The sequence below is a fragment of the Ochotona princeps genome, chromosome 8 (genome assembly GCF_030435755.1).
Source record: "Ochotona princeps isolate mOchPri1 chromosome 8, mOchPri1.hap1, whole genome shotgun sequence".
NCBI classification, from domain to species: domain Eukaryota; kingdom Metazoa; phylum Chordata; class Mammalia; order Lagomorpha; family Ochotonidae; genus Ochotona; species Ochotona princeps.
In genome coordinates, this window is record NC_080839.1 from 66,239,948 (window position 1) to 66,259,281 (window position 19,334).

At 38.5% G+C, this 19,334-nt stretch overlaps 1 protein-coding gene across 3 annotated transcripts in view; it reads left to right on the top strand.

Moving 5' to 3' along the window:
- ATAD2B (ATPase family AAA domain containing 2B) overlaps nt 1-19,334 on the top strand; it is a 164,136-nt gene that overhangs the window by 109,406 nt on the left and 35,396 nt on the right. For 2 of the 3 annotated variants that reach the window (XM_058668204.1, XM_058668206.1), the window contains exons 19-22: nt 1,424-1,609; nt 7,911-8,046; nt 11,184-11,380; nt 15,738-15,897. In XM_058668204.1, coding sequence (XP_058524187.1) covers nt 1,424-1,609; nt 7,911-8,046; nt 11,184-11,380; nt 15,738-15,897 — 679 coding nt within the window. The remainder of the gene's footprint in view (nt 1-1,423; nt 1,610-7,910; nt 8,047-11,183; nt 11,381-15,737; nt 15,898-19,334) is intronic. The other variant, XM_058668205.1, reaches the window with a different exon arrangement.

The window sequence follows — 19,334 nt, forward strand, 5'->3', positions numbered from 1 at the left end:
CTGACTTGAGTGGCATGTAATACGTTATTCTGGAAACAAATGCTTTAGTTGCCTTTGTGTTCCTGTGTGGCTCCTTTATTTTACCAACATTTGTGCTGATTTTTCTCTTCTGAATTTTCTAAAAGAACTTCAGGGGGAAAAAATCCTTGGATTTCCAAGATTCAATATAGGCTTGTGCCAGTTTGCAACAAATGTGAAATTTTAGAGTCCTGAAGGAGTTACCCCTTAGAGTTGTTCTGGATTGGTGGATATGCAAACATTACTTTTGATGTGAATTGTTGTACTAGATATATTTCATCCAACTTTGGGAAAAATTTTGAGTTCCTTTCTCTGGTTTACTATTGCAATGCATTTGATTCTACACAGGAGGTTTAAAGCTGTATGAAATGTATTATCTTAAAATTTATGCAAGAGATAAACTCATTAAAGAAAAATAATCCTTTTATTTTTAACAAAATTTCTGATAATCCTAATCATTTTTAATATAAGCTTCTTATTTCTGTATTTTCTGCAGCATATAGGCTAGCAGAATTCTGTATAAAACAGGAAAAAATGAGAGGATTTTAGAAATAGAATTATCAATTTAGTTTGAAGAAATATAGTCATAATTTTACACTTTTACATAATCTTGTAAAAAAATAATGAAAAGATGTCATTAACAGGTGAAAATTTGCTGATAGGCTATTGAGCTGTGGACTTATATATGAGGAATGATAGCTCTGCTTTTCTGCTTACTAATAGCCAACCTGGTCCTCACTGGGATGTGTTGGCAGAATGCCGCTCAAGATGTGATAGGATTCTTTCTTTTTAACACTTGAGAATACTTCATTTTCAGCTTTACTGTATTTTCTGATAATGGAAGTATCTCAGAATTCTTTTGTCATTTGTTCTTTTTTTAGAGAAGAACATTTTATGATTAAGAAAGAATGAAATGAAGTGTATACATGATTCAGCAGGTGGTTCATTGATTTTATGTTGTAAGGTGGTGCTCCTTGGTTAAGATGAGTATGTAATTCATATGTTGAGTGGGGCTTTTGACATGCAAACCATACTGTTTTTCTTCTGTTGTGTAGAGGGTTGCTTGTGTCTCTGGCACTGGTGACACTTAGGTACATACGTGTCCTTTTATTTAAAGCCTGTTTTAGTGGTGTTTACTTTATTAACTGTAATGATAGTTATATAGAAACAATTTGATTCTTTCATTCTGTTAGTGTGTACTGTAAAAGGATAAAATTGTAAAAATAATGTCTGTTTTTTTCCCCCTGGTGAAACAAAGGTTAGATAGAAGGCTTATGTACCGTTTCTTCAAAAGCTTACATTTGGGGGCTAAAACTAAGGGCAACACTGACCTGATCTGTTTCATACATTTATATGTTATCAGGTAGACTTCAAAGTCGGTAATTTGGATTCTTTCTTTAACTAGATTTTTCGTGAAGCTCGAAGAACAGTACCGAGTATTGTTTACATGCCTCACATTGGTGATTGGTGGGAAGCTGTCAGTGAAACTGTGAGAGCAACTTTTCTGACTTTGCTGCAAGACATACCATCATTTTCACCTATATTTTTATTGTCTACCTCTGAAACCATGTACAGTGAGCTGCCTGAAGAGGTAAGAGCTAATTAAAATGTTGTATCTTTCTTTATAATATTTTTTAAAGATTTTTTTTTTCTTCCTTAACCTTGGTGTTTATTGTTTGTAAAATGGAGATAATCACCTTTCTGGCACATTTTGAAGATCAGATTAAGTTTCACATATAAAATATTCAACAAATTATGGTGCCTGTTACCACTGATAATCCCATCTTTATTTTAATTCTCATTCGATCGGCTTAATGCTTAACATTCTTCACTTACCTTTCTCAAGATTGTTTTTATGTTGGTATTTTAGTTACTGTAACAGGGTCCAGGTCTGGATTGTACCACTTTGTTAGTGATGGAATATAGGAAGGTTACCGAGTCTTTTAACTTTGAGTTTCTATTTTGATATGACAGTGTTGTTTTCTTCAGTGTATCTGGAAAGCTTGATGTCATTAATGCTCACAGAATCTGATGTGCTTATATATAGAACCTGCAAAGAAAATCTAGTTATATTATCAGGTCCAAAATAATTATTCTCATTGAAGATAGTGTTTGGTGGGGTTTGATCTTTCAGCTCTTCTGTTGGTGATACTGTGTTAAGTTGAATATTACTATAATGTCTATTCTTTTTTTTTAAAGATTTATTTATTTTTATTGGAAAGTCAGATATACATAGAGGAGGAGAGACAGAGAGGAAGATCTTCCATCCAATGATTCACTCCCCAAGTGACCGCAACGGCCAGTGCTATGCTGATCTGAAGCCAGGAGCCAGGAATCTCTTCAGGTCTCCCACACGGGTGCAATAGTCCCAAATGACTACTTCCATCCGATGATTCACTCCCCATGTGAGCCGCAACGGCCACTGCTATGCCGATCCGAAGCCAGGAACCAGGAACCTCTTCCAGGTCTCCCACGCAGATGCAGGGTCCCAATGCTTTGGGCCATCCTTGACTGCTTTCCCAGGCCACAAGCAGGGAGCTGGATGGGGAAGTGGAGGTGCTGGGAATAGAACTGTTGCCCATATGGGATCCCGGGACATTCAAGGCGAGGACTTTAGCCGCTAGGCCACACTGCCGGGCCCGTCTTTTGTTCTTAATATGATAATAAGAAAGGCAATTCTGGTTGGGTTATATAGAGAAACAAGATATTTAGTTGTTTTAAAGACCTGACAGTAATTTGCCAACAATGGGTGATTAATTTCATTTAAACCTTTATTTACTTATTTTTGTGGAGTGAGGAATAAGAATAAATGTTTTCGGGGGCCAGTGTTTAGACTAGCTTAAGATACTGGTGAAGATGCTTTTGTCCCATGTCAGAGTACTTGCATTCAGTTCTTGGCTTTACATTCTCACTCCAGTCTTTGGCTTCAGTTTCCTGACAGTACAGACCCTGAGAGCCAAAGGTGATGGAAGACTTAAGTAATTGCATTTTTGCAATTCATGTGCGAGACCTGAATTGGGTCCCTGGCTTTGGCCTTGGTTCCGGTGAAGTCTGGCCTTTCATTTGGCATTGTATGAGCTGGTGAATGTTGCAGCCTGGCCCAGCCCATACCCTATTCAGGATGCTCATTTGGGTGCTGCTGTCCTGACCAGTCCATACTGTTGCGGGTTCCTTTACCTGTGATTGATGGCAGGCTCCTTGGTCACACCTAGCTTAGTCCATCGCCACCACAACTCTTGAGCTAACCAGTGGGGCTAGAATTTCCACAGGGTTTGGCCCACACATCACCCACAGAATCTACCCCCGGATATGGTTCTTGAGTGCTAGTTAATGTAATGGCCTTGCACAATGTGACCCTTCTCCTGATCCATCATCATGTCAGGTAACAGGATATGATTCTACTGAACAAGCCCCGAGCCATAGCTTTTGCATGGACTGGTGTTTGGTGGTCAGCATTGTTCAGTGATTACAAGTTCTTCAAAGGAAGAGTTACTGTCATTGGGAATCTTTAGGATTGATTCACGTCCCAGAAGCACAGTGGGTTCAACCTGGAGCAACCTAAGAAGCAATTCAAAGAACCAAAACCCCAAAGGTCCCAGCCAGGCGGCCAGGTGGCGGAGCCTGGTGCCAAATGGCACACTGGCCACCCGGGGACAGCTCACCACATGCACATGGTGGCTGGCTTCTGTGATCCAGGCATGAGATGCGCCGTCCTGAGACCCATTAGCTTCCGGGAGGCTGCTGGATGTTTAACCCACCCCCCCGCCCATGTACTCTTAAGATGCTGGAGCAGTGGCTTTTGGATATTATGTTGCTTAGGATTGATGAGTGGTCAGAGAAATGTAGAGTTTCATATGCATCAAGTTAAGCCACTTTACTCAGCAAAAAAAAATTTTGTAAATGCTGTTCTCTGCAGGGCAGTGTACTAGCAAAGCCTAAATTTCTTTTAGACAATTAATGCTTGTTTCTTTACTCTTTTATTTCACAATACCTGTGTATACAGTTTCTCGAAACACACACACACACACATTTTTAATACTGTTTGAATAAATAAATGAATGTACATCAATGAAATAACAAAAGGACATTCTCTGGTCTCCAGAAATTTAAGGTTTAGAGGGAAGATAGATATTAAAAAAGCATAATACCACATGAGAAATGCTCTAATAGTGTAAGAAATAAAAGGAAAAAATTGATAAAGTGAATGTTATTTAAATTAAACTCATTTGGTCTTTTAAAGACATCATTATGAAAATGGCGATGTAGAATAGGCGAAATTATTTCAACATGTAAAGTCATCTACCTGATTACCATTTATGTCAGCATTTGTATAGTGTGATATTCTATCAGACGAGCTCTGACACAGGTTCTAAGACCATTCATGGGCAAAGGGAAGACTTTAGACCGATGATGCTAGGAGGATAATGACATACTGCATATATATTTTTTTAAATGCTAGAAGATTTTTAATGTTTTCACCATAAAGAAGTGATGAATGTTTGAGGATATAGGTGTGATTACCCTGATTTTGAACATTATACAGTGTATCATGTATCAAAACATTACACAATCAAAACGTTACTTAATTCTTATGGGCCAGTTATAGTAAAAGAAAAAGAAATGGTACTGAGAAAACTATATAAGCATTTGCAAAAAAAGATTAACGTGAGCTCCTGCCTTCTACCATATATAAAAATTAAAAACTCAAAATGGTTCAAAGGCCTAAGCCTAAGACTTGGAATTATAAAAGTCTTACAAGAAATATAGAGGAAAAGGTTCATAGTATTAGAGTTGGCAATTGAAATATCACAGCGAAGTACAGGCAAAAATAAATTAGGTAAGTTGGACATCATAAAAATAAAAAACCGTGTACAAACTTTGTACAGGCCAGTGGCTGCTTATGATACCCCCACCCATACTGGAGTGCCAGTTTGAGTCCTTTCTGCTGACCCAACTTTCTGCTAATGTGAGTGGGAAAGCAGTAGATACTTTTGGGACCCTGCCACCCATGTGGGAAGCCTGGATGGGTTCCTGGCTCCTGGCTTAAACCTGACCCAACCTGGCTCTTACAGACACCTGGGGAGTGAACCAGCAGGTAGAAGATATTTCTCTGTTTATTTCACCGTGTATGCCTGAAGTTTTTTCAGACAGATAGGTGAACATCTATATTATCACCATGAACATCATCAACAGAGTGAAAAGCAATCCACAGAAAGACAAAGGATGTTTGTAAATCATGTACCTAGTAAGGGATCGGTATCTATAGTATACTTGCAAGGAAGTCCTGAAACAACAATAACAGAAACATCCTAACTGGAATAAAGAAGAAATGTCCAGTAAATACACGAAAACATGCTCAGCATCACTAGCTACCTGGGAATGTAGATCAAAACTACTATAAGGTGTCATTTCATACATATCAGGATGGCTATTATTTAAAACATTCCAGAAAATAACAAGCTATAGTGAAGATGTTGAGATATTAATTAGAACTCTGCGAATTGCTGGTGAGGATGTAAAATTTGTAGCTGCTGTAGAAAACAGAATGGCAATTCTTTTAAAAATTTAACAACCATCATGTGTTTTAGCAATTTACTTTCTGAGTATATATTCTAAATAACTGAAAACAAAATTTTGAGCACATTTGTGCACAGCATTAAAAAATTCAAAAGAATATTTTAAAGAAGTGGAAACCATCCCAGTGTCTACTGACAAATGAATGGATAAGCAAAATATGAGACACGTGTGTATGCACCCACACCCACACACATCTGGAGCATATTTAGATTTAGGAAACTTTGATGTGTGCAGCATAACATAATGTAGATGAAGCTTAAGGAACTAAGAAAAAGCGATTACAGAAGGATGAATATCAGATGACTCCTCCTATGAGCTTCCATTTTGTAAGTAAAAAGATTCTTGACAGCATTACCATGGTAGTAATGAGATAACCAGTGTAACCCAGTAGAATAGTTATACTCAAAAAGACAGTAATGAAAGTGGTAGTGAGGACGTAAGATACAGTGGCGCTCCTTGTATACTGCTGGTGGCAAAGTGAAATGATGTAGCCGCTTTTTTCAAAGTTTAACAGAAATTTGTGATATGACTCAGTAATTCTGCTCTTAGGTATCTACACAAGAGAAATGGAAACATGGTTACATGGATGTCCATATGCAGGTGTACCTGGCTGTGCTAATCACAATAGCCTCAATATAGAAACAGTTTAAATGGTCACTAATCAATGAATGACTCTACAGTGAAATTCTAGTCAGCAATTAGTGTTGTAAAATTCTGATGCACACTATAAAGATAAATGCTGAGAAAAGGCAGACACAGAAGTCTACCAGGTTGAAGTTTCTGGTAGAGACATTTTTTTTTTTTTGAGACAAACGGCAAAATAGTGGAAATTAGACAGGGACATGTGAGTGGGATTGGTAACTGACTGCATATAGGCACCCAGAAAACTTAGAGTAATGAAGATGTTCTAAAACTGAAGTGATGGCTGTACAACTATATAAATATACTAAGAATCACTCAGCTATTTTAAATAAAAAAGCTTAATGAGAACTTTTTGAAGATATGCTTTGGCACATCTGGGAAAATCTGGGAAAGCATTACTGTTACTTGAGTAGAGCATTAAAAGTTGGGTTCAGGAGGGCTAGTACAATGGCTCAATAGGCTAATCTTCTACTTGCAAGCACCAGCAACCCATGTGAGTGCTGGTTTCTGTCCTGGCTACTCTACTTCCCATTCAGCTCCCTGCTTACTGCCTGGGAAAGCAGTGGAGGATAGCCCAAGCTTTGGAATCCTGTTCCTGCATGGAAAACCTGAAAGAAGCTCCTGGCTTTGGATCGACTCAGCTCTGAGCATTGCAGCCATTTGGATAGTGAACAGGGGTGGAAGATCTTTCTCTGTCCCTCTTTCTCTGCCTTCCCAGTTAAATAAAGAAAGGAAGGAAGATAGATAGATAAATGGATGGATCAGTTAGGCAAAGAGTGAGCAGCATGGATAAATACCAGTGTGATGAGAGTGAGCCAGTGTAAGAGAACATGATATATTTAGGGAAGTTTGAAAGTTTTTTGTTATGGTGTGAAATTTGAGGCTAGAACTGTTTGAGGATAAGGTTATGAGTGAACTAGAGAAAAATTTTTATAGGTGATAGATTCCAAGTTATAGGTTATAATCTGGCAAGAATGTTAGTGGATTATTGTGGGTTTACTCTTGATACACTTATGTATTTACAAAGTTGAGCACAATGTTGACAATTATCAGAAGGAAGAATATTTAGAGCTAAAACTAAGTGGTTTGCTCTCATTGACCAAATGTATGGTCTTTTTCGAATGAATTCTGTTAGGTTTTCAAGATAGAGGAAGATGGGTAAATCACCAGGGGGAAGGACCCAAAAGATATGAGAACAACCAGCTCATTTTGCTTTGGAGTTTTTCTTGAATGTAGTATTATGGGGCATTCTTTGAAGAGGAAGAGGAATAATTTATTTGTAGTGCAACCAGATGACAGAAAATACAATGGAACAAACTTGGTAAGGAAAGGTTACAGGAAGGAGTCAGTGGATGATAACTACAGATGTTAACAGCCTTTCAGCTTTCTGCTGCGGCCTCTGGGTAATCACTTCTCAGCTGTTACTTAGATTCAGTTGCCCTCTTTCCTGTCATCTGATGCCTGTCGGAGATACAGTGTTGTTTGTTAGTGACTTGGGCAACTGGACACTCTCCCATTCTGGTGCAGTCCATGAGGTCAAACCTGTCAACAGGTTACCCTCTGGAATATTCTGTGAATATTGAAAATTGTACTGGAGTTGAAAAAATGGTAATTTGACATATATGAACTTTTAATTCTCTATTTGATATCTTTGTCTGTGTGTGTATGTGTAGGTTAAATGTATCTTTAGAATACAGTATGAAGAGGTCTTATATATTCAAAGGCCTATTGAAGAAGACAGAAGAAAATTTTTCCAAGAATTAATTCTCAATCAGGCCTCAATGGCTCCACCGCGAAGGAAACACACTGGTAAAGTTCCTCAAATCTTTAGGAAAATGGAGGGGGCAGGTGGTGGAATTAGGAAATGTTTCTTGTTGATGTTTATATCTATTCTAACCTTTTCTTCATGGGAGTAAGACAGTTGGCCAGATTCTGTTTGGTGTCTTTTTATGGATGCCGGAGGAAGTGGCCATTGTCTTCACCTGCCTTGAGATCAGGAAGGACAACCTTGTTCAAGTTTTACAGAGAAAACATACTTCTGCAGCAGTCACTTCTTATGCTGTGGTGGATTTCACATTCTGAGGCTCAAAACGTCCTTCTGGACTTGAACTGGCAGTTACGACCACCAGATGTTGTGTGGATTATTTTATGGACTGGAATAATTTCACAGGCCAAGAGCTACTAGGATATTTGTCCTTTCTGTTTTGTCCATTGATCAATTTTCAATGTTTTGTTAGTACATGTTAAGTAGCCTGTCTCAGACTTTTGGAAATCTGTCATGGCTTTATTTTAAGCATTAAAATAAATCAAGTTATTTATTCTAAGGAGTATTTTACTAAAAATAAATATTTAATTTTTGTATTTGAAAATAAAATTCAATAACATTTTTCTTGGGCTTGGACTCATTGTATTAAATGGAGCTTCAAGGGCATGTGAGATTTTAGTTTCCTCACTTAAGTGATGAATGCATTCTAAGTCAGTCAGAAGAGTTTCTTAATCTTAAAAATGCATAAAACATAAAGTTCACTTCTAGGAAGTAGCAGTTCTTCTAGGTAAAAAACTTTTAAGCCTCTTTCCCCTTGTTCTTCCCACCCTTTCAAAAATTGATTGATTTAAAAGGCAGTGTGATGGAGAGAGGGGAGGGATAGAGACAGAAAGAGATCTTTTGTTTGTTAGTTCACTCCCCAAATGACTGCAATAGCCCAGGCTAGGACAGGCCAAGACCAAGTGCTAAGAACTCCATCCCAGTCTACCCTGTGGTGACTGGGGCCCAAGCACTTGAGTGATCTTCCATTGCTTTCCCAGGCCCCTGAGCAAGGAACTGAATTGGAAATAGGACAGCTGGAACACAAAGCAATGCACATATGGGATGCTGGTGTTGCAGTCCATGCCTTAATATGCTGCACCACAAAGCTGGTCCCTATCCTTATTCTTTTATGTTTCTCACTATCATTGTTTTAAGCTTGGAATTTTTTAAAAATTGTTTTTTTTTTTTGTTTACTTGAAAAGCAAAGGGAGAGGGAGATTGAGAGGGAGAGGTGCGGGGAGAGAGAGACCTCTGAGAGAGAGTTCTTCCATCTCCTGATTCATTCTTCAAATGTCCATGACAGCCTGGGCTGGGCCAGGCTAAAGCCAGGAGCTTGGACTCAGTTTGGGTCTCCCATATGGAAGGCAGATACCCAAGCCCTTGGACCATCATCTACTGCCTCCCAGAGTGTGCGTTTACAGGAATTAACAACAGAGCTGGAATTTGGATCCAGACAGTGTGACATGGGACACAAGTGTCCAAAGTGGCATCTTGACCGCTGTGCCGCATGCCTGACCTGTGGCCATTCTTGTGGCATACTAAAAGTACTGTGCATCTATGTAGCTCCTTACCGTTCCGTGTTCTTTGACATCTGTTTTTTAGTTTTTCATTAATTACATTATCCAACATTTTAGTAATTTTACTATTCTTTAGTGTTGGCTTCTAACTTTCCACAATTATGTATTATATAGAGAGACTGGGGAGATCCCTCTTCATCATTGCTTCACTCCCCACATAGCTGGAATGGCTTACCCTGGGCCAGGCAAAAACCAAGAGCCTCGAGCTCCATTTGAGCTTCTCATGTAGGTACAGGGACCTAAGTGCTTGGCCGTTCTCCCACTGCCTTTCCCAGGCATGTTGGCAGGGAGCTGTGGCAGAAGTGGCACTTACACAGGGTGCCTGTGTTCACAGTGCAGGATTAGCATGCTGTGCTGTAATGTTGACCACTAAAATAAGTCTATCAGCTTGCTCTAATTTTAGGTTTTTCTGTATCAAAACTTTGGGACGTTCACATTTAATTATACCTTCAGATTATTCTTTTAATATAAATATCAGTATTTTCAAATATTTCATTATGAAAATGATTAATCTTTCATTCTCTTTGATGTATTTTATTTCCATAAATCTGAATTTTTCATGTTCAGATTGATGCCCTGATCAGTGGTTCACATGGCCATGCATCCTTCTCAAGTATGCAAGCATCATCAAAATAAAATAAAACATGATGTCATGCCTTGCCTTGCCTTGCCTTTTCTCTTCTTTTCTTTTCTTTCCTTTCTTTCTTTAAGATTTATTTTAATTTTTACTGCAAAGGCAGATTTACAGAGAGGAGAGACAGAGAGGAAGATCTTCCATCTGTTGATTTATCCTCAGGTGGCCACAATGGCCAGAGTAGAAATGATCGAAGCCAGGAGCCCAGGGCCTCTTCCAGGTCTCCCACACGGGTGCAGGGTCCCAATGCATTGGGCCGTCCTCGACTGCTTTCCTAGGCCACAAGCAGGGAGCTGGATGGGAAGTGGAGCTGCCAGGACATGAACTAGTACCCATATGGTATCCCGGCACTTGCAAGGGGAGGACTAGCCAATTGAGCCATTGCACTGGGCCCTAGACTGACTTTGCATTTTCTTTATGTTTTTAGGATTTTTTTTTTTAATTCTTTACCCCCCATCACTGCCTTTTCAGGGGCATTCACTATTCCTGTTGTGTGATACTCGTAATATGAGGGTAAGGGACTTATCTAAGATCAGAAAGGATGAAGGAACTATTGCTTGCCTGGTATACTTTTCATACATGTAAGGCAAGTCACGTTGAGAAACAGCTTAATGAGGTTGACTTAAGAAAATCAGCATTTTGTATTTAAAAATATTTATGTAAATTTGAGATAATTCACATGAAGTGCATGTAGTATTTCATACTCAGGCTATTTAATTATAGCATTTGGCCTTTAAAGAAGTTATGAGTTATAAACTGAGGCCATTCCCTAGATTACTTGTTTCCATTTTTATTGCTGCTTCCATGATTTGCTGAGTTCACATACACTTGTGATTTCTGTTTAAAGAACATTCGGAGAGAATGGCAGGAAAGTCCTTGGGGCTGAGACCCACTGAGGTAGAGCCTAACTTTACCGTGTTTTCTTCAGCTCTTTGTGCTATGGAAGTGCTTCCTCTTGCACTGCCTTCTCCACCTCGTCAGTTATCCGAATCAGAAAAAAATCGGATGGAGGACCAGGAGGAAAACACTCTGCGAGAGCTGCGGCTGTTCCTCAGGGATGTGACGAAGAGGCTGGCCGCAGATAAACGCTTCAACATCTTCAGCAAACCGGTGGATATTGAAGAGGTCTTGTGTCAGTAGTGTGCACACAGTGGAGTTGAACTGGCTAAAAGAAAACAATATTGACATCTTTTTTTGGAAGGAAAAAAAATCCAAGGCATGGATGAATCTTACCGCTAGCCTATAAAACTTTAATCCATGTAATAACTACTGATGTCATCAGCAAAGATCTGGTGATATTTGGATGAAATTAGTGACCAATTTGAATATGTCTATGATCTTTGTGATCTCTTACTCTTCGATTTAGGAAGAGGATTAAAAGTCACTTTAGCCATTTAATCCATACTAGACTATTTTTATTCCAGGATAAATCCTACTTTCACGAAGAACATTGGTGTTAACAAATCAATGCTAATTAATACTGGCGTTTCCCAAATTACATGTATCTCATAGAGATAGGTGGCTTGCAAACGTCTATGGCCAAGCACATCGTATGCAACTAAAGAAATTTTTTTTTTCCAAGGATTTTTCTCTGTTCCCAGTGGAAAATTTCTCACTTTCTATGTGTATTGTTTTATGTTCTTGTGGGAGCATGGTTTTTGATGATGAGAAAAGAAATTTTTCATTTGGAATCTACTATAATACTTACTGCTGGTTAATTTTTTTTATCCTGGGATAATATAGAATATGAATGAATATAACGTAATCTTTACTAGCCTTCTTATAGTTAAGACTCCATGTTTGAACTGCTTTGGTGTTTTCAGTTTTAATTTTTTCCTTCTTTTTTTAAATTTTTGAATTATGAAAGATTCAGCTTAGTGATATATTCGATTATAAAATCTGTGCTTTGAGTCTGAGTGGATTCCTTTGGAACCATTACTTCATCTCTGACTGGAAGAATGAGCTAACATTATATTAGATTCTGCAATCCCTACACCCCCTGCAATTCTGAACATTCTTTTTTCCCTTTTTTTGGAATAAAGACACTATTAGTAATTTGTTTTTATATTTATCCATGATCTATATATATATATATATATTTTTTTTTTTTCTGTATCTTCTTCAATAGCTTTACAAGGTGGTGTTGTCATTATTTTGCAGGAAACTGGGGTTTGTTGGTAGGTGACATAGCGAAGACTTGAGGGTTATTTAAAAGTCAAGGTCCACATTCTTTATATTACATCTTAGCTACATTATATCCTTTTCTAACACATATTTAATTGGCTTTTCTAATGAATAAATGTTACTCATATTTCCTGAATCTTCCTCTTCTCCCCATCCCCCTCGTATTGTCAGGTAATCTTAAAAGCTCACAACTCTTTTTAATGATTATTGTTTATAGGAACACAAACACACAAACTTGCCCCCAAGTTAACCTCCATTGCTGGTAGAAAAAGAGCTTTGTATTTGCTCAAGAAAACTATTTTCCTTTTTAAAGATTGCCAAAATTCAAACACTCTCTGTATAGAATAACAGTTTTTTTTAAAAAAAAGATTTATTTTATTTTTATTGGAAAGTCAGATATACAGAGAGGAGGAGAGACAGAGAGGAAGATCTTCTGTGCTATGATTCACTCCCACAAAGGCCGCAGCGGCCAGAGCTGTGCTGATCCGGAGCCAGGAGCCTGGAGCCTCTTCGAGTCTCCCACATGGGTGAAGGATCCCAAGGCTTTGGGCCATTCTCGACTGCTTTCCCAGGCCACAAGCAGGGAGCTGGACGGGAAGCAGGGCTGCCGGGATATGATATGCCCATATGGGATCCTGGCGTGTGCAGTTTGCGGACTTTAGGCACTAGGCTACCGCTCTAGAATAGCAGTTTTATAAATCATGAGTAAAGCAGCAATGGAAGGAGACAGAAATTGTCCAGATAATAATTTTGTTCCTTGCCACTTCATTGTGCTGCTGTTTTTCCCCCATCTTTTCTTTCCTCCTGTATTCTACCTTCCCTCTCTGCTCCTCAGTCTTTCCTTCTCTCCTTCCCTTTCTTCTTGCCTTACTTATTTAAATTTTTATTTATTTATTTTTAATTGGAAAGTCAGAGAAACAAAGGAGGAGAGACAGAGAGGAAGATTATCTATCTGTTGATTCACTCCGTAAGTGACTGCAACCGCCGGAGCTATGCCAATCTGAAACTAGGAGCCTGGAACCTCTTCCGGGTCTCCCACATGGGTACAGAGTTCCAAAGCTTTGGGCCATCCTCAACTGCTTTCCCAGGCCACAAGCAGGGAGCTGGAAGGGAAGCAGGGATTAGAACTGGTGCCCATATGCAATCCCAGTGTGTGCAAGGTGAGGAATTTAGCCCCTAGACTACTGCTCTGGGCCCCTGCCTTCGTTATTTGAAAGACACCATGATATACAGAAAGATCTTCTATCCATGGGCTTACTCCCCAAAGGGAAGTAAGTCTCTCCTCCTTTGTTTATCTGACTTTCCAATTAAAAAGCAAAGAAGTCTGTTTGGGCCAAGTTGATGCCAGAAACTAGGGTGGAACATATGGGACTAGACTGGCTCCTGGATTTGGGATGCTTGTGCCTCAAGGGGCAGCTTAGCCCACTATGCCACAATGCTCAGCACCCTTTTGTGTATTTTTAAACCAGGAGCTAGCATCATGGGATAAGCTTCTATCTACGGCCCTGGCATCCCATATGATGAACAATTGACTGCTTTAGTTTCAGTATGTTTCCTGGATACGGCCTGAGAAAACATCGAAGGATGGCTCAGATCCTTCAGGCCCTACACCCATGTGGAACACCCAAAAGCAGCTCCTGGCTCCTGGTTTAGGATTGATTCAGCTCCAGCCATTGTGGCCATTTGGGAAATGAACCAGTGGATAGAACACCTCCCTCTGTTTCTTCCTGTGTGTCTCCTCCTCTTTGTAATACCAGTTTTCAAATAAGAATAAAATAAATCTTCCAAAAAAATTGAAAGCAACAGTTTCATAGGAGGACAGAGAGGGAAGGACAAGGCAGCATTTGGATAATCTAGAACGTAAATGTTTATATTCAAATTTGAAACATCTAAAAATTGTGTCAAATTCCTAAGGAGTCTGTGGAGAAAACTTCAGAAAATAAAGATTCAATTTAAAATAAACATAAATTCTAAAATTTTATGATTTTTACAAATTTTTATTATCCTGTCAGTTTACAAAACAGTTTCTAATGTACCCAGATATACTGGTACCAAAATCTGTAATTCTACCAATGTCTTAAGAGCTTACTGCTTGTCCGGTGCAGCGCTACTCCCTCCTGTGTAAGGAGACTGACTTTTCAGCTCTTAGGGTGCCAAAGAAGAACTTAAACATGTACACACATCTCTTAATATTTTAATAGTAATCTTAAATTTGTAAAAGCATATGTATGTGTGTATGTGTAAATTTAAAGATCATAGTACGGTTATCATCTGAAACCGAAAAGTAACGCTCACGGAACAGAAAAAAGATAATTTTCTTTTTATACAAATTTTTTTTTTAGATTTATTTTATTTTTATTACAAAGTCAGATATACAGAGAGGAGGAGAGACAGAGAGGAAGTGGAACTGCCAGGATTAGAACCGGCGACCATATGCGATCCTGGCATGTTCAAGGCGAGGACCTTAGCCACTAGGCCACACCGCCAGGCCCAAAAAAGATAATTTTCTTAAAAATTGGTCTTGGACTAGTTTCAGATGTTATCGTCAAGATTACTCTTAAGACTGATCATTCAGTTTGAGGTTCGAATCAGAGACACCAATGGATATATTGGTTGCTGGCACTTTCTTGTTGGTTGGGTGACATGAAACCCTTTAATGTCTCCTATTTTGGGTTATCTTCTGGAAATGAGCATATGCGGCAAAATGGTTTTTTTTTTTGAGATTGTTTAAATAGAAGGACAAGTTCAGCAAATCTTTCACTAGTCACAAAAAGCAATAATTGACTCAGAGTTTTTGTAATGACTCCAAAGGAGCGGAAATACTTTCCATGGAATAATTCATGCTAGAAAAGTGAAATAGAAAATTTTTTTTTGCTTTAAGTTTTTAGGAGATATATACCAAGACCTTTTCTAATATGAAAACCTATGCTTATATCGTTTTCTGTTTCTTTTTCTTTCCTTGAGGTAATGTTTATTGATGGTTATTGACTGCTTATAATGCTATAGTCTTCCCAGAATGCCAAATGAATTTTAAGAACAACAACACAAAAAGCTGACAGTTTCAGATTTCAAGAAGACAAACGTTTCAGTTGATTTATATATGACCTGGAAACTGACATTTTTCATGGAAAGTATAACAGTAACTTTAGTAACATACATAGCACTATATTTATATCCTTATCTGTGACTATTTCTTAAGTTTCTGTATTTAATTTTAAGAAACTTTGTGTTTTTCAAAACTAAGTAGTTCAGATGAACACCAGGAATAATTTTCATCAAACACTCTTGTTTGTTTCAGGTTTCAGATTATCTGGAAGTAATCAAGGAACCAATGGATTTATCAACAGTGATAACTAAAATTGATAAACATAATTACCTGACTGCTAAGGATTTTCTGCAAGATATTGACCTCATCTGTAGCAATGCTTTGGAGTACAATCCCGACAAGGACCCGGGAGGTAAGAGCACACAGGCCGAGGCTCACTTGATCAGCACTGTTTTATGTAGATCACTTTATGACCTGGTACTCTATTTGAAAAGTTTCTTCGTGACAAGCTAATCATCTGCTTTTAGACGTGTGCTTAAATTAGAGGATTTTATAGTTGCAGGCATTACGTTCAGGGTTTGGGCTCTTCATTTTCCTTCTACTTTTTGTAAGTTTTTATTTATTTAATTCTGTGTACTTGAGAAGCAGAGAAAGACACAGAAAGCAATGAAGACCAACAGACAGAGAATCTCTGTCCTCTGATTCACTTATTAAATGCCGTCAACCCCTGGGCAGTGCCAGGCTGAAACAGAGGTCTGGAACTCAGTCTGGGTCTCCCAAGTGGGTGGAAACAACCCAAGGACTTGAGCTGTCTTTTGTTGCTGGGGAAAATGGAAGGAAGTAGGACTTTGCGATGGATGGATGCTGGAAGGAGCAATGGGGTAATTTTGACATTGGATATTGTAAGAACTCACAAGGCAATAAGAATGGAGCAAGGTTAAAGCTGTGAGTGGCAAAGAAGAATCAGTCATTCATACTAGCCAGGATAGGATTCCGTTTGTGGGGTTTGTTTTTTGGTTGTTTGGTTGTTTTTTTCTGTCTATTCAGATGGGATACTGAAGGAGCGTGTTTTTGTCTTGACCCATCATGGTCAGAGTGGGCTTGTCTGATGTTGGGGAGTTGTGATGTTCTGTTTATCATGAAAGTACGAGACAGCTGATAGTGCTGTGTCGCTTGCAGTGTCAGTAGCCGTTTTACTTCCTCATACTATTGGGCATTTTTATTTTCTTACATAGGTGATACACAAAATATGCCGCTTTTTAAAAAAAAATTTGTTGGTTTTACTTGAAAATAGTGTTAGAGAGTGAGGGGCAAGACAGAATCTTCTGTCCACTGCTTCATTTTCCACATGGCCACACTGGCCAGAGATGGGCTGGTCTGAAGCTAGAGCCAGGAGCTTTTTCTGCATCTGCCACAGGGTTGCAGAATGTTAAGCACTTGGGCCATCTTCTGCTTTCCCAGACCATTAGCAGATAGCTAGATCAGAAATGGAGCAGCCAGGACATGGAACGGCACCAATAGGGGATGCTGGCATCTGAAGGTGGAGGATTAATATGCCATGCCACCACGTTGGTGCTTATATGTCATTTTTTTTAAGTTTTTTTTTTTTTTAATTGGAAAGTCAGATATAGAGAGAGGAAGATCTTCCATCTGTTGAATCACTCCCCAAGTGGCCACTGTAGCTGGAGCTGAGCCAGTCTGAAGCCAGGAGCCAGGAGCCTCTTCCAGGTCTCCCATGCAGATGCAGGATCCTAAGGCTTTGGGCTCTCCTCAACTGCTTTCCCAGGCCACAAGCAGGAAGCTGGATGGGAAGTGGGACTGCTGGGATTAGAACCAGCGCCCATATGGGACCTGGCGCGTACAAAGTGAGAACTTTAGCTGCTAGGCTACTGTGCCAGACGCTATATGTCACATTTTAAAAAATGTTAGTTTGATAATTTCTGTCAACCAAAGATATTTAGTGTACTGTTTGTGCTTTATATTTTTGGGCAGAGTTTCCTCACCCAAGTGATATTGTGGAATGGTCCAGATTTCTTACTTTAACATAAAATTGGGTATTTCATGTCTGAATTTAGAGCATATCCTAATTCCAAGTTAAAGTATGCAGAATACAATTTTTGTAAAATTGAAATGATATCTAACGGTTTTAAGCTTTTTGTTAAGATTTTTCTTATTGTAATTTTATTTTGCTTTTGATCTTTTTACGTATGTCTTATAGGAAAATTTGCGAAAATAAGCAAAGAGAAAACATGCCAAAATCCATAATCCCATCATTTAGTTTTTCTTTCTTTTTTCCTCCTTTCCCGATACACACACATGTTATATAAAATGCATGCATGGGTATTTATTTTTTAAGAAATGAGCATGATTTTATACATTTCTCTTTCCTGTAATATTTTGGGAAATTCTTATGAGCCAATATGTTTTACGTCTTTTAGAAATCTCATATTCTTATTGATATGGTATAATGGTTAATCCCTACTTTTGGACATTGAGATTTTTAGTTTCTTCCTCTGTTATGGACATTGATAAGCATTTTTGTGAAGCAAGTTCTATGCTCATCCTTAATTATTATTTCAGGATAAATTTCTTAAAGTAATATTTCTGATTAGTGAGTATACACACACATATTTATCGGTGTATATATATGTTTATTGGTATTACTAAAATTTTTCTATAGAGTTTTTGAAAATACTCTCATGGTTGGCAGCAGGGCCCTTGTTAACCAGCATAGTGATTTTGTGGATGAGAGAATCTCCTTCATTCTGGGTGCTGTCTTACAGCAGAATTGATAGTGATGTGTGGGCTAACCGTCAGCCTCATTTCACTGCCTTCGCTTTGGGGACTGTGTGAAGTTGCAGTTCCTACAAGTGCCGGTTCAGGGCTTGGAGCGTGTATATGCCTACACCCTCAGTTTGATAGTGTTTCAAGACACTGTCAGAGACACTATCAAAGACATTCATTGATGCTATGCAATTTGTAGTGAGAACATGAGCTTTGTATTCAGATCTTGGCATTATTTCTACATCTTTAACTTCAATCAATTTAAATCTTCTAAATTTTGGTTTCTTCAAATTAAAGTGGGGATAATGATAGCATTCATTAACTGGGGTGGTTGTAAGGATACAACGAAAAAGTTTATTATATTGGACCTTATGAAATGGCCATTTTTATACAGTTCAACCTAACTATGCTAAACCCTTAGCAAAGAGCCTGGTACATAGTAAGTATTCCATAGAGCCAACTAATTCTTGTGTTCTTGTTAGCATCATTATTTAAGTTGTGCTGTAATATTTTTGTAAATTATTCCTTAGGTACCTGTATATTTGCTCTAGAATGACCATTTCTATTTAGGGCTTATTACACCCCCTGGACCACATTTTATAATCAGTCCTGTCTTGGAGCTCTTAGTGAACAGATGTAAGTGCTTAGAGAACCAGTTGAAAAGATCAATACAGACTCCCCCTCTAAGTAATTAATTATAACCGCGTTAATGTTAATATGACTTTTTTTTTAAAGATTTATTTTTACTTTTATTACAAAGTCAGATATACTGAGAGGAGGAGAGATAGAGAGGAAGTGGAGCTGCCGAGATTAGAACCAGCAGCCATATGGGATCAAGGCGAGGACCTTAGCCACTAGGCCACGCTGCCGAGCCCTAATATGACTTTTAAGAAGGAAGCATTGGTTTCTGGTACACAATGACCTTAAACTACAGATCATAGTTGTATAAAAACTTATGACTATATCTCACAGCTGCAATTAACCTGGCACACATGTAACTTTCCCCCTTCATTCTTTCACACATAAAAATAAATAATTCAAATGCATCGTTTTGACTGTGCTCAG